The sequence below is a fragment of the Microtus oregoni genome, unplaced genomic scaffold, assembly GCF_018167655.1.
Source record: "Microtus oregoni isolate MIOR12 unplaced genomic scaffold, Mior012 000029F_ref0000214, whole genome shotgun sequence".
NCBI classification, from domain to species: Eukaryota; Metazoa; Chordata; class Mammalia; order Rodentia; family Cricetidae; genus Microtus; species Microtus oregoni.
This window is the reverse complement of record NW_024543088.1, coordinates 11,673,613-11,694,710: the sequence shown is the minus strand read 5'-3', so window position 1 is coordinate 11,694,710 and position 21,098 is coordinate 11,673,613. Positions and strand designations below refer to the sequence as shown.

General features: G+C 47.4%; 1 protein-coding gene across 1 annotated transcript in view; it reads right to left on the bottom strand.

Annotated features, from left to right (window-relative positions):
• The window catches only part of B3glct (beta 3-glucosyltransferase), an 85,389-nt gene extending 65,314 nt beyond the window's left edge, over positions 1-20,075 (bottom strand). The window contains exons 1-2 of the mRNA XM_041678321.1: positions 19,947-20,075; positions 3,157-3,206 (exon numbers count right to left, since the gene is read on the bottom strand). Of these exons, the coding sequence (XP_041534255.1) occupies positions 3,157-3,206; positions 19,947-19,989 (93 nt within the window). The 5' untranslated portion in view covers positions 19,990-20,075. The remainder of the gene's footprint in view (positions 1-3,156; positions 3,207-19,946) is intronic.
• Between the last annotated feature and the right edge of the window lie 1,023 nt (positions 20,076-21,098).

Sequence of the window (21,098 nt, the reverse complement as noted above, 5' to 3'; positions counted from 1 at the left end):
CTGCTCCCTGTCCCCTGCCTAAGGTACCTGAGGTACCTGATCCTTCTCCTTAAGCCACCAAACCAGCTGCTGTGTGGTTCGTGGGAAAACAGAACATTTAGATGAAGAAACATCAGAGATGATTACAGCCAATGTTCCCCTCTTCCAAACGAGACAACCATTCCTCTCAGGACACAAAAAGGAACTTCCCAGGGTTCAATAATCCTTGGCCATGAACCCGGAATGAAGGTCTGGGTCTTCTTAGTCCTTTCTTCCCCGCAGCACCAGCCTGCAGGTCTTCAGAAAAACAATCAATACAACACACATTTATGCATAACTGGAATCACCTCCCACACAGGGAAAGATGAAAACCAGCCAGACCCAGGGCCTCCAGTCAGCGTCATTTCAACAGCCCTGGACACCTGCTGCACTTGCAACCACGCATCTTCGTGACATCAAAGACCGACCCGGATCACGGATCCTCTTATTTGGTATTAAGCCCTGTAGCTCAGACTGGCTGACACAAAGCTAGGGAAATGATTAGCTTTCTCAAACAACCCAACTGGTAAACTGTTAAAAATAAAATACCCAAGGAACCAACACAGTCCTGAGTAATTTCCCCTTTGAGAAAGAAAACTGGGCTAAATGAAGGAACGACAGAACACTGAAAACCCTGCCTTCCGCTTTTCCGAGGAGGAAGGCGCAGGGCTTGTTTATGATCTCTGATGCTACAGGTTTCTGCCACTATTCTTAGTAATCAAAAACATGCTTGCTGTGAAGGTTGCACACCGACCACCAGACAAGAAAGAGACCTGTTATTAGCGCATCTATCCCAACTCAGACATGCCGACAAGACCAAGTCAGCCTTTCTACCTGGGCTTCATTGTCTTATGCCACAGAGGTTTGAACAGTGACAATTCAAATTTGCAATGCTTAGTTTGCAAATTTTTCACATAGGAGAGGCTCAGCAGTGAAGAGCCCGGCTGCTCTTGCAGAGGACCTGACTTTAGTTCCCAGCACCCACACGGCAGCTCCCAATCATCTGTAATTCCAGGGTATCGGACACCCTCCTCTGGCCTCTACGGGCACCTGCACACATGTGGTGAAAATACATACATATAGGCAAAACATTCATACACATAAAAATAAAATTTAAAAATCATCTTAACATTTTTAAGTATGCATAATTTCTAAATTCACTAAAAAAAATTCTAATTCTCTGCTAATAACCGTTGCGCAGCACATTAAACTCTTTAGGAGCAGGCCTCAATCCTGCCCAACACACACATTATAATTAAAATGGAGTACAGGCTGAAAATACAGACTTTAGAACATTTAACTTGGACTTCTAATAATCCTATGTCCTTGGTAAAATCACATAATTTCTTTCAGGCTGAATTTCCTCTGTTTAACTGGGAATATCTTTTTTTTTTTTTTTTTTTTTTTTTTTTTTTTTTTTTTGCTTAGCAATACCAGCGCCACTGAGAAGATCAAATTAAATAAAATGTGTTCAACTGCTTTTATTAGGCCTAAAGAGTCCTAACGTGATAAGAAATGATTAGCATCATTTCCCCTTTGGAGGGATCCCAGGGCACAGTTAGATAATGCTCTGTTGATCAAAGAAATATTTTATTCAAAAGACTTTACACCAATTGTAGAGTAAAATGTCGGCTCAATGGAGCCCTAATTACCATGACAAAATGAGTCGCAGTTTTTAAATACTGTTCTTGCTCACCTGTTAAACTAAGCCCAGGCAAAGCTCAAGTGGAGATAGATAGATAGATAGATAGATAGATAGATAGATAGATAGACAGATAATTTATATATAAAATTCTCCAACATCATCAGTGATCAAAAACGGAGGTGGCTCAGAGATTTTGGAAAAGTACGACCCACTCTGCCCAGCCTCCGGGCCCGGTTTCGGGTTCTGAGTTTCCAAGGAACCCAGCAGCCTGGACACCTATGGAGCCCTTCATCCTGTCCTCAGGATTCTTCCCCACACGGCTCCATCTTCAAGGCAACAGTGATCAGGTTTTGCCCTCTCCCCAAGAATCCTTTCACAGACTGGAAGATGAAGCCAAGGGGAGGATAGTCCAAGACTGGGGCAAAACAAAGCTACCCAGGTAGGGCTTCTCTATCAAAAAACCCTTTTTCCTAAAATGGTTGGAACTATTAAATCATACTTTTCAGAACAAATCTGGGGCTGAGGACACTACTCAGTGGGTAAAAGCACAAGCATGGTGCTTACAGAGCACAGATGGCCAGAGACCAGAAAAGCTGGGGGTGCAGCATGGAGAGGAAAGGATAAACCATCCCCAGGGCAAGCTGACTAGCCAGACTAGCTGAAACAGTGAGCCCTGGGACCAGTGAGAGACCCTGCCTCGGTACAAACGGTGGAGAGTGATGGAGGAACACACGCACACACGTACACACATACATGTGAGCATGCATACAACACACATGCGCCCCCACACAACAAAAACAATCAAATTTATTCACAGGTTGTTAGGGCATCAAAATCCATATTGATAGCCAGAGAGATGGCTCCGTTGGTAAAGCACTAGTCACCCAAGCGTGAGGACCTGAGTTCAAATCTCCAGAAGCTATCTACAAATCCAGGTGTGGGGATGTGCGCCTATAACCTTAGAGCTGCCAAGGGGCAGAAACAGAAGGACGGCTGGGGCTTGCTGGCTGCCCACCAGGCCCCAGGTTCAGAGAGAGACCCTGCCTCCAAGGAATAAGGTGGGGGGTGATAGAGCAGGACACCTGATGTCCTCTGCTGGCTTCCTCACGCATATATGGGGAATACACCCAAACACACACACACACACACACACACACACACACACAGGCTGAGCCTGAGGAACAACAGACAAAGCTCCCCTTTGCCTTCACACTCACAACACTTACACAAGTACCCCACACAAGCATACCCATACAGAAACAGATATTGAACAATAGCTCACTCCATACAAGAGCAAAAAATAAAAAAGCTTTGTCTGTTGTTCCTCAGGCTCAGCGTGTGTGTGTGTGTGTGTGTGTGTGTGTGTGTGTGTGTGTGTGTTTGGGTGTATTCCCCATATATGCATGAGCAAAAAATAATAAAACTGTTAAGGACAAAATCTTTACACTTCTCATTAAATCTAAAAGAATGTCAGGAGAGTGGTCAGACTGTACCTGGGAAGGCGTGGCCTTTTCTTTCATCTCCTCAGACACCACGGCAAAAGCTAGGAGGGAAAAGAGAAACATGGTTCCATTACGATTAGCAATCTGGGTTCATTCGCACACTTAATAATTCTGCTGAAAATAGAGGGGAGGAATATTCTAGCGAGACACATTTGCTCATTTTTAAACAGCCGTATCACTACAAACAAGGATTCCAGGTTTTCTCTATCTTAGACCTGAAATTATTATCTCTGTAAAGTTAATGAGATTGGGTTACCAAGCAAAGAAGAAAAAAAACAGAGTAATTAAAACCTTTACAAACAACCAAAAAATGTAGAAAAATACCTCCTTAAACACTTGATTTAGATACCTTCTTAACATAGAAAAAATCCTGAGAATGCAGGGGTTGGTGGTACGAATTCCTACCTCCATCTTCCCTGCCAAAGCAACAGAACTATCTTTGGGGTGCATTTGTTGTTCGGGGCTTCAGGGTTAGAATCGCAGACGCTGCTGTTGACAAACCAGCGGGAGAAGACGCCGATCCTACTGCAAAGATCTCCTTAGAGGCACACTTAGGCTGAGCATTAAAAATAATAACAACGACAATGCAAGACAGCACTGAAAATATGAAGCAAAATGCTAAAGACAACGTGTCAGGAAGGGCAAGGGACACAAGCACTAACTGCATAATGAGTTTCTCCGAAGGAGTTAAAGGAGAGCAGCATTGCAGGCTGGGGACTCGGGTCCTCCAGGCAGCATTCCCAGAGGAAGTGGGCACTGTACCAGGGCAGGCACATGGCATAGAGTGTTCTAGGACACCAAGACAATAATGACGTTTAAGAAGCATCATGGGAGGGTCCTTGGAGAATGCCACTGACAAGCAGGAGACAACCCAACCATTCGGGTCTCCCCGCCACCCACTACATCCCCACCCCACCCCTGTCTAGTCTGTCCCCTCCCCCAGTACACCCCCAGACATCCACTGCCTCACATCACCCATTAACATTTGCTCACAAGAAGTCATCTACAACTTGTCCACACTAAAAAGTAAATGACTACCACAGTTTCATCGTTTCCATTTCCAGAATGACATTTCAAACGGCAGGGTTGAAACTGAAGTGCAAGCCAAAGGAACCTCAGTGTGTGGAATTTAGATAAGAGCAAACAGTGAACGAGGTCCCGCAACTGCCTAGACGGTACACCTGCCTCAGTCCTCCCCTCTTGGCTCGCCCATTCATTAGAGAACTCGGCACCAGCTGGAAATACGTATTTGGGGACCACTACTAAAAGACTCTTATTACAAGCTTCACACACAGAAATATAATTTTATTGGCTAACTAGGATGCGAACAGCACACTGAGGTATGTGTCGGCCATGGGGTCCCCTCACTGAAAGGCTTCCCTTACCAGCAACACCCATCTAATCCAGCAGAAGACAGCCTATTGCCCATGCCCAACTATTTTCACCATGATATGATCTGTTTCCATGCTTCACACACACACACACACACACACACACACACACACACACACACATATCAAGGCTCAAATCATTAATAAAGCAGACATTTAACCCAAATGTCATTCAGTCCTGTTTCTGGGTACTTAATATTTGGGGTTTGTCTTACTTCATTTGCTCCCAAGAGACATTAGAAACAGTCAGGGAGGAGACTGGAGAGATGGCTCATCAGTTAAGAGCATTTACTGTTCCTAAAGAGGACACAATTCCCAGCACCCCTGTCAGAGGGCTCACAACCACCTGTTACTTGGCTTCAAGGGATCTGACACCCTCTTCTGGTCCCCACTGGCACAAACCCACACACAGACACAAACATATACACATAATTAGAAGAAAAATTAAATAGTTTAATTAATTAATTAAATTCTCAAGGAGATACCAAAACCAGAATTACTAATTAAATATAGATGCTGGGATTACAGCACAGTGGAGAGTATGTGTTTTGTATGTACAAAGTTATGAGTTTAACCTAAAATAGGGAAGAAATAAACATCATGGTGACATGTTAACATCAGTTGGCAGCACTGGATTCTGGAAAATAAACATGCTGAGAACTTACAGGCTATAAAACTGTGGTCAAGCTATAGCAGTTTATTTTAAATTGTCCTTTGCTGGGGTATGATGACATACACCTTTGATCTCAGGATTCAAGGGGAAGAGTAAGGTAGATCTCGGCAGATTGAGGTCAATATGATCTATATAGAGTTTTAGGCCAGCCAGGGCTACATAGGGAGATCCTGGATGGATGGATGGATGGATGGATGGGTGGATGGATGGATGGACTGACATATAGTATGGGAGAGGTGGAAAGCTAGCTCAGCAGTTAATAGCACTGGCTGCTCTTGCAGAGGACCCAGGTTGAGTTCCCAGCACCCACTTGGCAGTTCACAATCATCTGTAACTCCAATTCCAGGGTGACCCATCACCCTCTTCTGGCCTCTGCAAGTACTGCACACAAATGGAGCACATACATACATGAAGGCAAACACTCACACACATAAAACAAAATAATCTTTAAAAATTAATAAATAATCCAGTGCTCCTCTTCTTCTTTTACCTTCCCTCCCCTTAATCCTTTTGTGGAAGGAAGAAAAGTCATCCCAAAGAAGAGAAAAGACACTAGACACTAGCCAGCACACAAGCTCTCTTGCCCACTATCTATTCATAACTCCCCGTCTTCACCCCATAAAAGCTCTCTGCCCCCTTAAACACCTAGAGATGGACATCTGAGGCTGAGAGTTGCCTCTGTCTTCTTTAGGATGGGTTTTGAACAAGCCTGTTTCCACCCATGAATGTCTGTCTCCGAGCAGTATGGCCTCACATCCGAGGAGCAATGCCAACGTGCTTTTCCATTCAGAGATCCATCTTGCTGAGGATGGAGCTCAGTGACAGAATATTTGCCTAACATGCAGAACTCGGCTGATCCCCAGCACTGGAAGAAAAAAAAAAAAACTCCCTTCCTTCCAGTCAGTTCTTATTTCAAACCTAGATCATCTAAGGTCTCTTGGTTATCATTTCCTCTGTTATTAAATAAAGTACCTTTCTCGTTTAAAAGGTCCAATGGCACCATCTAACATCTGGAATTTTCTTTCAGCTGACTTGCCTGCAAAGCTGAAGGGCTATGACTCGTGGGGCTGTGCCTGCTAAGAAGGGGGTCCCTTTCTGCATGGGCTCCAGGAGGCACCAAGGTGCAGCCTCTCCTTTTAAAAGGCAGCTACTACTTCCCAGTGTCGCTGTGTAAATAAGATCTACACACCAAGGAACACACCACCAATAAGTCAAGCGAGCCCCAAAGATGCTGCCTGTTAAGAAGGAGATGCCAGGCCTTCATGCAGACAAGGCTTACTGTTCGCATCTATCTCTATCCCAAAATACACAGATCTAGACATTTAAAAAAAATCCTTTAAAAATAAAAACCCTGTCATCGTCTCCATCACTCTATTGTGAAATTAAAATCTTTTTCCACAGCAAAGATGACATAATATTTAAAGCGACACCGTGAGTATGGCCATCGCTCTCCATCTCTCCCTCACCCTGACTGTCTTCTATCACCTAAACTGAACAAACAAAACCATGCAGGCACCAAATGTATTCCATAGGCACATAATAAATCAAAGCAAAGAATGATGAGTCATTTGCAGAATTCCTCCCAACAAAACCCAGCTTTCTTGGGAAAAGATGATGAAAGAGGGGTGTAAATGGGTTAAAAGAGTGAGAAAACAGAGTAAATAAGGCTTAAAAATCTGTCCATTTACTCCAGCAGTTCTAACAAACACTGACTTTGTATTACCGAAGCAAAGATAATTTCCCAATAGCTTAAGTGTAAAACTCTTAAACTACTTTTTGTCTTAAATTAGATCTCGATATTAATAGAACCCAGCGTCTCATTTTCACAAGTGAGAGGAGACAGGTCAATGTTTGCTTTTGTTTTTCCTTTTCTTTTTTATTTTTAATTTCAGCATTTTGACGCACTGCAGATTTGGGGTATGCTAATCAGAAAAGCAAGCAGAATATAGAAAACACAAATATAAACAGAGGCTGAATAATTCTCAGTGGAAAATGACGGGCTCTGCGCACTGCACGAGGAGTGTGCTGTACTGACGCGAAGTCCCCCAAGTTGCCGTCGGGCTTTGGATCTACATGAGATGTCCTGTATTTCTAATGTTCATGGTTGAATTGCTTTTGATTTAATATTAAGGTCTGGCGATCTCAGAGGTGGGGAGGACTGAGAGGGAGAAGGAGATGAGGGACCCTCTCCAACACATACCCTGCCGGCCAAAGGAGCGCCAGGAATGGCCACCTGGGGCTCACTGGCCACTGTTTTCCTTTCAGGCGTCATGACTCCTAGGTTTGGCAGGGGAAAGCATTTCTGAAAATGTGGCGTTAGTGCCTTAACGTGGAGTTGGAGAAGTATTCCAAGGTAAATCACGCTTTTACGTGCCATACTGCTGTTTAAGAGTCATTTTCTCTCTTCTATTTTCAACACGAGTTCTGGTGAACTGAGACAGGGAACTATATTTAAAGTGCAAATCAGGGCAGGCGATAGAAATCAGGCCTTTTCCACGATAACGTTAAATAATTCAGGCCAACTGATGTGTGAGCACACCTATAGCGGAAAGAAAAATCGAGATCTTACAAGTAGCCTGGGATGCAGTTTTACAGGCTAGATGAAGCCCCAATGCTGAAGAAACCCGAAGGAGTTAACTGCAGTGTGTGTAGTATGCACCACCTGGCTGGCCTGGGTCCTGGGAGTGGATGGAGGACCCTGCCTCCGTGCAGGGAATGCGCTCGTGCCCCCTAATTCCCAAGTTTTCCAGAAACGTCCATCAGAGAAACCCAACAAAACTGAAAACCACAGAAAACAGTAACACGCTCTGCATCCAGTTTCCCACCTCAGGGAAGCTAAACGTGGTGGCACACACCCGTACTCGCAGCACTCGGGTGCTGGAGGCAGGAAGGTCATGCGTTCAAGGTTAGCTTGGGCTACAGAGACACGGTCTCCAAAACAACACAAACAAAAACATCCTGCAATGTGCAAGTTATGTCACTAATCAAGACAATGCAGACTGTCCATCTATCTGTCAGGTGGGTGCAAGTCCTGCCGAGAAGCCAGGAGGGAGGCAGAAAATCTGATGCAATCACCAACCCACCTGGGTTGTTGGCTTCTACCACCCTGTGGGAGAAAAAGCCTTGTGGCTTTCTTTCTTTCTTCCCTGTGCCCCGACTTACCAAACATTTCCTTTCCCCAGGCAGCTCTGGCCTCTAGGGGCTGACCCTTCCTTTCCCTGAGCTTTCTGAATTTCCCTGCAGGTCCCAGGAGGGAGGGAGCCTTTCACCTCAGGACCACAGCTCAAGGCCCATTTGGGGTTTGTTCTAATGAAAGCTTTAAGGGTAACCCACTCCACTGAGGGCAGAGAAGCAAAAGCAATCCCGAGTCCAGCAGACTCGGCCCAGGGAAAGGCCGTAAGCACAGAACCCTCCTCTTCCTTACCGTCCCTGGACAGATGCATCAACCCCAGTCGCTGACACATTGGGAAGCAGCTCTAGCCGGCACTGCCAACCTACAGGGTGAAGGGCCTGAACCAGTGGCCCCTGAGGGACTGAGGAGGTCATCTTCTGCAAAAGGCCCTGGCATGTGTGCAGGGCCATCTTCTTCAACCTCACTCGCTCAGACTTTCCTTTGTTCAAAAGACAAGAAGTCTGTCTGTCTGTGCCAGGTTATGCTAAAGATGAAGGCCCTGCCCCCTAGAGGAGCCCACAGTCTCCAGCTGAGTCTGTCAAGAGTCCTGAAGCTTGGAGGTGGCCCTCGCCCAGAGGGCACGTGGTAAGGTACCACAGAGGCCTAGAAACAGACTTCCCACACACACAGGCCCAGGCGCCTAGTGCCTGGACACCCAAGGGATGACAGAAAGTGCAGGAGAGAGGATGGGCAGGGGCACTGAGGGGGGAATGAGAGGGCTAGCACACCAAGGAGAAGGGGTAACAGCAGCTGAAACAAACTTGTGAGAGGGGGTGACTGGTAGGGGAAGTACCTGTGTTGGGGATACCTGGTGAATGCGGAGGAATCACCTATGCAGGGGAACTGACTGGGTGAGGAACTTGGGGTGTGATTGATTGAGGTGGTAACACCTGAGGGGGTGACTAGGCATTAGCTGGAGAGGGGACACTTGGCTTAAGGGGGCAGCCAAGGCAGAGACACCTGGGAGGATGACTGGGGTGGGCATACCTGAGAGGGTAGAGTTGATGGAGTAGGGGCACTTAGGGGTTAATGGCTGGGAAGAGTGAAGTCTGATGGGGGAGCACCTGGAGGGCAGGAGTTATGGGGCAGGTGAATACAATGAAGGGGAGCCTTAAGAACCTAGTCTTTCCCCCTCCACCCTTGGGCATGAAAGCATCTTGAGGAAGGAAATGCAAAATGGAGCTGTGTTTTCTAGATAGACTTCTCAAGACAGTGAACAGAACGACTGTTCAGGGGATAAGAACGGGCACACACGTGCCAGCTGGGAGGCTACTGGCGCACGACTATCTCTGGGCCTCAGTCAGGATAGGGGAACTGCAAGGCAGCACCTTAGGCTGTCAGGCTGAGGGGACAGAAGATATCTGCCGAAGATAACCTTAGAGGCAGATATGCAAGCGGCTACAGTTGGGAGGGACAAGTCAAAAGGCCGTGCAGAAGAACAGAGCACATGACCCCCACCTTCGGGACTTGGCAGGAAGAATAGGCCATGGGGTGAGCAGATACGAGGGAAGCCAGCTCCTGGACACTGAATGAATTAAGCACAAGACTCCGAAAGCAGCTTCCTCTGCACGGAACAGTACATAGCGTGGAGTCAGAGAGACCGGCACTGCTGGGGTCTCCATAGTGCAAGAAGACTGAAGCCACAGCCTGCCCACTCAGTACTGGACATGCGGTCAAGACTCTGGGCCCTTCCAGGCAACCCCTGGAACACACGCACGCACGCACTTACGCACGCACGCACGCACGCACGTGTAGTGCCCAAGGAGACCCAAAGAGGGCATCAGAATCTCTTGAGTTGATGTTATAGGCAATTGTGGGTCTCTGGACACGGATGCCGGGAATTGAACTCAGGCCCTCTGCAAGAGCAGTAAGTACTCTTAACCATGGAGCCGTCTCTCTAGTACCCTTTAAGAGAAATTTTTACAGAGTTCTTTAAAAGATCCATGTCCTTCGAATTGACAAGAGAAAGGAGCTGTGGTAGAGGAGACCTGAGGCCCCAGCATTGCGTGACTATAAAAAGTAGCATGAGACAAGGAAGAAAGACAGCCTGGCCCAGAGACCCTGTGAGCTGGAAGATAATTAAATTTACAAGCACAGCACATGGGACAGAAATGGGAATAACCACATACATTTACAAAGCAAGAGAATTCGCCTCTCTGATTTACATCTTGATTAAAGAAGTCAGTCAAGATGGGGGGAAAAAGCAAAAATTTCACTCCAACAGTTTGAGATTCAAAACCTATCTTTATAAGGATGTCCATGGTCTGAAACAGAATCGGAAAAAAAAAAAAAAAAAACCCTGCTCACACAGCCCTCTCCAAAACACACTGCAGTAGAACACAAAGCAAATATGCAAACACAAGGAAATTAGCTCTTCGTAAAACGCCTTTAAATAGCAATCATATTGTTGAATGATAACTGCCAGGCTTACTCTAGAAAAACACAATGGGCAATTAACTGACGGGCAGCTTGTCCCTCACAAGAAAAAGCAGATGGAAAGTCCCCACCAGCAGCAATCCATGCTGTATACAATCTGAGAGAGTCTAAGCCCAGAGACTTCCTTGTGCCTGCTCTACAAGGCTTCGCTAGAACAACTCACGGCTCTAGTGCTTTTTAAAATCACAGCAGTCTCTTCAGAAGGATACAAAAATCTGCCAAATTATATACACTGGTTATATTTCTGTCTGCTTGACCCGAGCTGGAGTCATTTGGGAAGAAGGAACCTCAAATGAGAAAATGCCTCCATCCGGTCAGCTGATGGGGCTATGACTGATGTAGGAGGGCCCAGCTCACTGTGGGTGGGGCCACCCCCGGCAGGCAGTCCTGGGTGGTATAAGAAAGCAGGCTGAGCAAGTCTGTAAGCAGCACTCCTTCGTGCTTTCTGCTGCAGTTCCTGCCTTGAGTTCCTGCCCCGACTCCATAATGGACAATAACCTGTGAGCCAAACCCTCCCCTCCCCAAGTTGATTTTGGTCATGGTGCTTATCATGGCAATAGGAAGCCAACTAGGACATGGTGCTGGAACCAGAGAAAGACTTCTTGGTCTGAGTTCTGGGGTTTCTACTTCTTTCCTAAATAGAGAAACCCCCTTGACCGATACGAGCTGGGGTTCTGTTCCATAAAATTTACCCAGCTCATCTTCAAGGCAGGGCAGTTCCGAGGCATCTCCACATTTTACAGATGTTCATGAAAGTCACCCAGTAATGGTCACAGTTGGTACCTGAGCCTAGGTGGACCAGGAAGAGCTCCCATGTAAATGGACACTTTCTCTGACCACCCGTTTCCAAATACCCAGCTGCTGCTTCCCAAATTACCACACAGAGGTTTATATGAATTATAAATGCTTGGCCAATAGCTCGGGCTATCTCTTACACTTAAATTAACCCATTTCTATTCATCTATGTATCGCCACATGACTCTTGGCTTTACCCGTCCTCTAGCATGTCTGGCTCCTGGGGTGGCTGGGTGGTGCCTCTTCTGACTCCGCCCTCCTTCTCATCATTCTCAGTTTGGCTTTCCCAACTAACTTCCTGTTCAGCTACCGGTAGCTTTTTATTAACCAAGGAGAGTAAGACATATTCCTAGTGTAGAAAAGGACTGATCCACGGCATTCCCATACCTGGTTGTGCACACAGATAACCTGGGCCCCTTGTTAAAAATACACATATGCAAGGCTCACTTCAAATAGAGCTCAAAAAATCAGCTTTCTAGAAGGGAGGTTTGGAGAAGGTTGGCCTCCAAGGCTAATACACTGGAGGTTTGGTTGCTGCCCGTTCGGTTTCTACTGCTGTAATAAAACACCCATGACCAAAAGCAACTTGGGGAGGAAAGGGTTTATTTCAGCTTATAGTCCATCAACCAGGAGCTGATGCAGAGGCCATGGAGGAACACACTGCTTACTGGCTTGTTCCTCGTGGCTTGCTCGGCCTGCTTTCTTACCGCGGCGCCCAGGGTGGCACCACCCACAGTCACCTGAGCCCTCCCACATCCATCACCAAGAAAATGCCCCACAGGCTTGCTCATAAACTCATCTGCTGGGGGCCCTTTCTTAACCAAGGCTCCCTCCTCCCAAATGACTTGGCTTGTATCAGGTGGACAAAAAACTACTAGCATGTACTGGTGTAGGAGGTCCTTCTGTTTGTGTGTTGCTTTCATTGGTTGATGAATAAAGAAACTGCCTTGGCCTAGTTGATAGGGTGGAACATAGGTAGGCGGAGAAAACAGAACTGAATGCTGGGAGGAAGAACGGCAGAGTCAGAGAAGCCATGGATCTTCTGCCTGAGACAGACGCCGGTTGGAATCTCTCCCAGTAAGCCACTGCCATGTGGCGATATACAAATTAATAGAAACGGGTTAAGTCAAGATGTGAGAGCTAGCCAATAAGAGGCTAAAGCAAATGGGCCAAGCAGTGTTTTAATTAATACAATTTCTGTGTGGTTATTTCGGGGCTAAGCTAGCCGGGTGGCCAGGACAAACAAGCAGCCTCTCCTACAACAGTGTACAGTTGCTTATACTCGAGCACTGAAGACTGGCGAGGCCTAGTGAGAGATGGTAAGTCAGGAGGCACTCACCGAAGAAGGGGTCAGTACTCCTCACTTGGAAGCAGCCCAGGCCTCTAGGTACTGGATCTGGGTTGTGACATAACAGGCAACCCCATGTGCCCCTTCCCTACATGCCTGTGCGCACTCCTTCCACACCCACCACCCGCCACCATTGTTCAGCTTCAAGAGCTGTCTTAACCCCAGCTTCATGTAGACTGCATTATCCTACAGACTAAGTTACCTGGAATCTCCATTTGAACAGACGGAGGAGTTTGGGAATGTTGATATGACTATCACGTATACTAAAGCCTGACACACATCGGGACAGACAGCTACCCAAGAACTCAAGGGAGCTAGCGAGCTACATGGGGGATTTCCATAACGACCTTGTCCTTTTCAAACTCTTCCCTTCATTCATTTCATAAACGATACACAAACTCATGCATAACCACCCTCAAGGATCTACAGAAGATAAATTCAACGTGAAGTATGAGAAGCCTTGAGCTTCTCACAGCAAGCAATAATGCAAACAGCAATAGATCACCTTTTCCCTTTGCCAGCAGATTCTATTAGAAGTGCAGATAAGCCACACCCCTCGGAGAAACCGGTGCTGTCATATCTGATATATGCAAATTCCCTCTAATGAGACTTCTACTCTTTCACCTAAACCCACAGTTTCATATTTACAAAGACGGCTGTCTTCCCAAAAGTCGAAACGTCTCTAGCATGCATACAGTTGAAGCGAAGCACAAAAGAATTATTTTGCCAAAGCCTTTCTTCCTTAAAAAAGTAATATATATAACATATATATATATATATATATATATATATGCACAAACTGCTCAAAATGCCACCTACAAAAACAGCCCCTCAAGTTTGTCAAGTAGGTAAGCTCCTGACCCAAATTATTTTTTAATTTACATTTGTGTTTATTGTTTGTTTGTTTGGAGATGGGGTTTCTCTGTGTAACAGCCCTGGCTGTCCTGGAACTCACAGAGACCACCTGCCTCTGCCTCCAGAGTGCTGGGATTAAAGGCATGTGCCACCATGCCCTGCTCTGACCCAGATTTCTAACCAGATTTGAAAAATTTACATGCACCCTAAATTCAACTTGTCCAGAACTCATCACCCTCACCTCCCAGCCCCCTGAAAATTAAAAGTCAAGCTATGTAACCCCACAGAACTATATACCTCAATAGGTATATATATATATGTGTGTGTGTATATATACATAGATATATAAACATATATATAGGTACTATATATATACTCAAAATATACTTAATGGATTTTCTATCATACATACTTAACCATAATAAAAAAAATTAATTCTGGCCCTCCTCTAAACACCCACATCAGAACCCAGACACTAGCCTCTGGCCCGTTTCTTACAGAGAGCGGTATTTATTTCAGAGCGTGGGTGTAGCTCAGCGACAGCGCACACGCCTACCGTGCACAAAGACCCTGGATTTTTGTTTGAAAAGATTGGAGGTGGGGAGGCTGGTTACAGATGGTAGTGAGCTGGCTGACATGGGTGCTGGGAACCGCACTCTGGTCCCCTGGAAGAGCAGCAAGTGCTCTTAAACCCTGAGCCATCTCTCCAGTGTGAAGCCCCCCAGGTCTGATCTCCAGGTGAAAAACAAAAACAAAAAGATGAAACAAGGATTCGTTCTTACCCCGCTCCACTCTCAGCCCACTGTCCCAATCAATCATGGAGTCTGGAAGCTTCTCTCGTTGTTTAAAAGGAGTTTTTAAAATTACCATACGAAGCAATGTGTCTCATTATGGCGTCTTCATACCCATGTGTCATTACGCTGCTCTCTGCTTACTTTTCCCCAGGTCTACACGAACCTTGGAATCCCTGTCTCACAGAACAGCCAGAACGAGCATCACGCACGACAAGCCCTTCCACAAGGCCACTCACGAGTCTGCGACCTTATATGCAGGGCCCACCTCACCTGGCCCCGACACCTTTCTGCCTCTTTTCTTAAACTCTCCAGGTTGCTATTTCTCTACTTGAATCCTCCTCCCCCGCTCTCCTCCCACTGGCATGCTTGCTTCTCCCTCCCAGTTGTCTGGTTTCTCCTTTCCCTTCAGGGTTGAGCTTACAGCGGCCACCACTTCCTCCAGGAAGCCTTCATGGATCTACCAGTTTCTCAAAGCGCAACACTACTGACATTTGGAGCCCGATAACTAAGCTGTCTAATGGCAGCAGGGCGGTCCTATGTCTATGGCTTGTAGGATGCTTTATAAAAGCAGTGCTCAGCCCTTGGGTGGCGACCCCCAGGGGTCAAAAGACCCCTTCACAGGCATTACCTAAGAGCATCAGAACACACACACACACACACACACACACACACACACACACACACACGTTACGATTCGCAACAGTAGCAAATTACAGCTATGAAGTAGCAACTAAAATAACTTTATGGTGTGTGGGGGAGGGGGGTGGTCACCACACATGAGGAACTGTATTAAAGGGTCACAGCATTAGAAAGTTTGAGAACCACTACTTCACAATATCCCTGGCTATCAATGCTACATGGGTGACCTAGTGGCATCTTTAACAAGTGTTGCTGTACCTGAGCAGACAGAGGCAAGGACCTCCCTGCCACACCTTCTCAAAGTGTCCGGAACTTAGCAGGATGCAGCTGGGTTCTGGTTTAATTACTGAATGTTGCTTTCCCTCCTACACAGCCACCTCCACAAGGGTGGAGCTAGCGGTCTTGTTCCTGGGGACAGCTCAGTACCCAACACATAGTAGGTCCTCAAAAGTTACCTTTGAATAATGAATCCAAATAGTCTTTCAGTTTAATAATTTTTTTTAATGATTTTGAAATCAACTCTATCTAGCAATTCAAATGTATTCCTCCAGTGAATGTGGTTTCGTTGGGGGGTTGGGAAGAACTTTGACATCATGGTTATAGGATTTGACTGAGCTACAGGGTCAAGTTCATGACCAAGTAGATTATGCCAACTTGCTAGGGGTGGGTCCCAAATGACGACAAATCTATCTGGAGAATTAAAACCACTGTCATCAATAGCTACACGCGGCCTTAAGAAACAACAGGGGAATTTGCAAAATCAAAAAGAAAAAAAAAAGCCCACACAGAAAACAACTCAGAGTTAGGTTTGACTCTGTCTTAAAATTTCTGACTCACCATAATGAGAAGAATCTGAGCAAGACTTGGCTCAGAAGAAAAAAAAAAATCATTCCAATTTGGCAGGTGCTAAGAAATAGAATCTTGGCTCCCTCAGAGAACAGACAGGGATGTGAAAGAAAAACGCTAATAGCTATTATTTCACCATTGGTTCAGATCGTCTTCTCCGCAGAGGTATCAATTAAGAGTGGGCTTGGCTGCATATCATCTCCAGCGATGCAAGGCTGCAAGTGGGTGACAGACAGGGCCGGCGTAGCGCTCTGCGTCCATCTGGTATCCAGCTGCTTCCTTCCCTCTACCTGCCCCCCATGTTTAAGGTAACCTCATGGCCACAACGTGACCTCCAGAGTTCAAGCCATCAGGTCCACTCAAAATCAATGAGAAACGCCGGGCAGTGGTGGCGCACGCCTTTAATCCCAGCACTCGGGAGGCAGAGGCAGGCGGATCTCTGTGAGTTCGAGGCCAGCCTGGTCTACAAGAGCTAGTTCCAGGACAGGAACCAAAAGCTACGGAGAAACCCTGTCTCGAAAAAAAAAAAAAATCAATGAGAAAGACAAAAAAATACAAGCCCCAAAGCGCTATACCCTGGCTTCCCCGGCCACTTTAAGTGAATGTCCCCATAATCCTCACAGAGAGCTCCTTGATTACCCCATTTACAAAAGCCACTGAGAAATATCCCATAGCAACATCATCACCACCCCCTCCCCGCCATCCTTTTAAATCCTATGTAATACAAATAAACCTGGCTAGAGAAAGATGAGCCAACGTCTACAAGGTAGACAGTCGCCTCTTCTATGATGGATTCTGTATGTTCAAACTGTAGGAGACAGCAAAATTTCCAGGGGTCTGCCAAGTCCGTGACTCAAGTTCTATATAAAATAATGAAGGTTCAAAGCCACTAAAAGCCATACAGCTAATGAATGGCAACCAAGAGGTTGTAAATCTCACTCTGGAACTCATTCCAGACCCTAGAACTGAATCAGCCGTGAACTGTCTGCATACACAGAGGATGAAAACAAAATCTCTATATGGACTTTCCTCAAAAAGAAAAAACTCTGGTAGTGTGCGAGAAAACTGCCTGTCGGACCACTTCTAAAAGGGGGTGTGTAAACCAGAAGGTGGTGGCGCACACCTTTAATCACAGCACTCAGGAGGCAGAGGCAGGCGGATCTCTCTGAGTTCGAGGCCAGCATGGTCTATACAGGGAGTTCCAGGACAGCAAGTATTACACAGAGAAACCCAATCAAGAAAATCAAAAAGGGGTGGGGGTGGGATACAATATACTTCTAAACTACCAGAATTATTCAATGACTCCAGGCGCATGTCACATTTTTCTCTTTCAACAGATTCCTAACTGGGGTGGGGGCACATCTTTAGACATTTCGATGTCCCTCCCCTGATATCAAAGAATCAAACAATAAACACCAGGCCTGAAAGAAAGAATTTTCGTTCCTGTACCAGCTCACAGGAGCCAGCTCACAAGACCCAAGAGTCTCACAGGGACTTGGATTGTTTTAAGGTTACTTTATTTTTATTACACACATATAAATAATTTGCCTGCATGTGGTATGTATGGGTATCGCATGTGTGTCTGGTACCCATGGAGGCATCAGAAAGCCAGGAACTGGTGTTACAGACGGTGGTGAGCTGCCATGTGGGTCTGAGAACTGAACTCAAGTCCTCTGCAGGAGCAGCCAGTGCTCTAACCACTGAGCCACCTCTCCAGCCTCCCATAGAAACCTTTTAAGGAATTTCCTGTTTCCTTTACCGTGCTTATCTAACAACTTCACGAGGTTCGGCGGCATCTCTAAAAATGTGTTGACATTTTAGTTCATTCGAAATATCCTTTCCTGTATTATCAAACCAAATCTCCCCTTACAGGTATTAAAAAGTAGATGCAAAAATAACTAGCCCAGCTTTCAGCCTATATACTGCATCTGTGAGATACAAATATTACTATTAAATACATGCCGCAAATAGAAGGCTAATTTCAGTCACCACCCACCCATTCGGTTAGCTGTGAAACCTTCAGGCGATAAGGCAGACGGCCACAGTCACCCAGCTTCCCACCCTCCTGCCTGCCCTCTGCCAGGCTCCACAATAGTTTCTTCAGTTAATGATCTCTGGCCAAATTCCCCATGGTCAATTGTCACTTTCTGGGTCCAAGGTGCCCCAGCATTTTAAATTACAGTGTTGCCAAGTTAATCATGTGAGTGAACAATTAATTATGAGCTAATCTAGCTCAATTTTCGCACACTTAGTGAGCACCTGAAGAAATGCCAGGGGTATTCAGAAGCAAAACAAAAAAATGTCCCTATTCGGAAAGCATAAATCCAAATAAAAACAAGCTGCCAAGGCTCTCGTGGACCGTCTTTCCCTAAACTGCACTGTTCTGCCATTTCTAAAAATCTGAAATTCTGCCTTTTCAGAAACGGGAAGCACAGGCAAGTCGGGGTTAGAGAAAGTATTATAATGACAAGCTGAGGAGTGCTTTTTCTTTTTTACCCACGCTTTCAAACTTGAACAAATATCATAAAAAGTCATTCCCAGTGACTTTTTAACTTTTTCTCACATCATCTGAGCTAACGGGGGGGGGGGGAGGAAACGCCTTCAGGAAAACGGAAAAGAAGGAATGGGCAGCAGCGGGACTGCCTCAGATCAGTTCTCTGATTTTCCCAGGGAATCCTCCCCAAGCCCCAAGGCTCAGCAGGGCTCTCCCCTCCCCTCCTCGCCCAAATGTATTAGAAAGAAGGCCGGTGGCGGGGGGGGGGGGGGGGGGGGGGGGGTAGAGTCCCAGGAAATTAAAAGGGCTAGGAGTATTAGGGATATAGGGTGGGGGGAACAAGGGACACAGGGGTCACAGTAGGGTACAGAGTGTGCTAAGGGCTGGATGAAGGTTGTATAAGGTTGGGTGGGGTCGCAAGGAACACACGGGGGGGGGCGTGTGGGGTACTCAAGGCAGGACAGAATGTGATGACTGGGGACTTGGTAGGAACATAGTGGGACACAGGTCATGCACAGCTGGGAATCCAGGGTGCACACAGTTGAGCATGGGAAGAGGGATGCCCATGGCCGTGCTCAGATTGCACACAACCGGAGGAACGGGGTGCACAGGGCCGGACGCAGGGGGTGAACAAGGTGCACACAGTGGAATGCGGGGTGTGCACCATGAGGCGTTGGCGGGGGGTGGGGGGCGGGATGCATAGGATCGGGAGGGGTAGAACAAGGTAGGACCCGGGATATGCACGGCGGGGGTACCAGGAATACACGGGATGTGGTTGAGCGAAGGGGTGCACATCTAGGAGGGCCCATGAGTGAATAGCTGTGAGGAACGGGAGGTGCACAAGGTAGAGAATGGGGCGCACAAGGTGAGGAGTAGGTGCACGTAGTGGGGCGCAGAGTGCCCACAGCGGGCTGTGGCATGCAAGCGGTGGAACTCAAGGTAGATACGGTGGGGTGCGGAGTGGGGCACTCAGAGGGACGCGCGGTGCACACGCCGGGGCGGTGGGGACGCACGGGGCGGGGTGCACACAGTGGGGCGCAGGGTGTGCACGGCAAGGCGTGCAGGAAGCCGGCAGGGGCGGGCACCGCGCGACCTCTTGCAAAGTTTCTAGCAGTTGCGCGAAGCAGCCTCCCGACCCGGCCGCGCCCTCCCCACCAGCCCGCTTGGCCCGGCGGAAGAAGGCGGAGACGGAGAGGGCGCGGGCCAGGGGTGGCGCCGCTAGAGGGCGCTGCGGCCGGGACGGGGCGGGACGGGGCGGGCGGCAGCCGGAACTGCGCGGGGGCGGCCGGCAGCCCCGGACTCCCTCCCCACGCCGCGCCCCGACCGCGCGCTACTTACCCGCGGAGCAGCTGAGCAGCGCCAGCAGCGCGGGCGGCCGCATCCCGGCAGTGGAAGCTGCGCGCCCTTCCCGGAGCAGAGCTGCGCGGACGCCCTGCGCGCCTGACCCTTCTCGCGCTCCCCTCCTCCTTCCCGGCACGGCGCCGGCTCGGGCTGCGCCCTCTGGCGGCCGGGAGCGGGAGCGCCCCAGTGTGCGCTCGCAGCAGCTGTGGTTGTAGGTGGTCCTGCTGCCCAGCTGGACCGCGCCCTCCTCTGGGCTTCTGACCTCAGGGCCTCCTTTCTGCCTTCATACACTTCCCTCCCCCGTACTTCCTTCCCCATCCCCAGCAACAGATCTCTCACTCCCCTTATTGTGCTCAAAGTGAAGGAGGAAGGATCGTTTGTCCTCCCTGTTAATGGACTATATTCTGTTTTTATAAAAAGCAAAATCGATAATTCAACTCTTAATATCGTTGGCACCGATGTTCCACTTTGATGAAGGTGTTTTTAATCAGCTCAACTAATTTACTTAATATCCTCCTTTTAAGTGGAATTTGATCAATAGCTTTGGCCCGGAGTTTTGCTCTTAATAGATGTTGATGTAAAGCTAATTTTTTATAAATGTAATTTTGAGTGTTCACCATGATGGAAGGGGGGAGGGTACACTTTGATTCAAAATACCTGATGAAAATAAGTCAATTAAAAATACAGAAGTGTAGCGATGTGGGAAAGGCTCCCTAGACAGAGTCCCTTCTAGCACAGAACCATGAAGAGTCTCCTTCCCATGTAGGAAGTGTTGCTGCGTTACAGGCTTCGCCAATCACATTGTACTGGACTGAAGAAGGTCGAACCCTTCCCAGAAACACAGGTTTTCCCTTGAGTGTCTAAGGACGTGAATACGACCAAGTGTGCCTCCCCGGCTTGAGTTTAGACCGTGCAGGTCTGGAGGCAGGCCAGGGTGGCCTTTCAGAGTCTGATCATAGGACAGATGACCAGTGGACATTCTCGTCCAATCACAGGTAGAGTCTCAGAGGACGCCTCCTCATAAGGACTTTAACAGCACATTTTTTTAGTTTCGAAGTGTCTGCAACTCAACTCTTGGTGCCCAATGCCAATCTCTTGACTGAGAGCTTACATTTAAAGAAGACCAGCTGTAGACTTTTTTTCTAAATT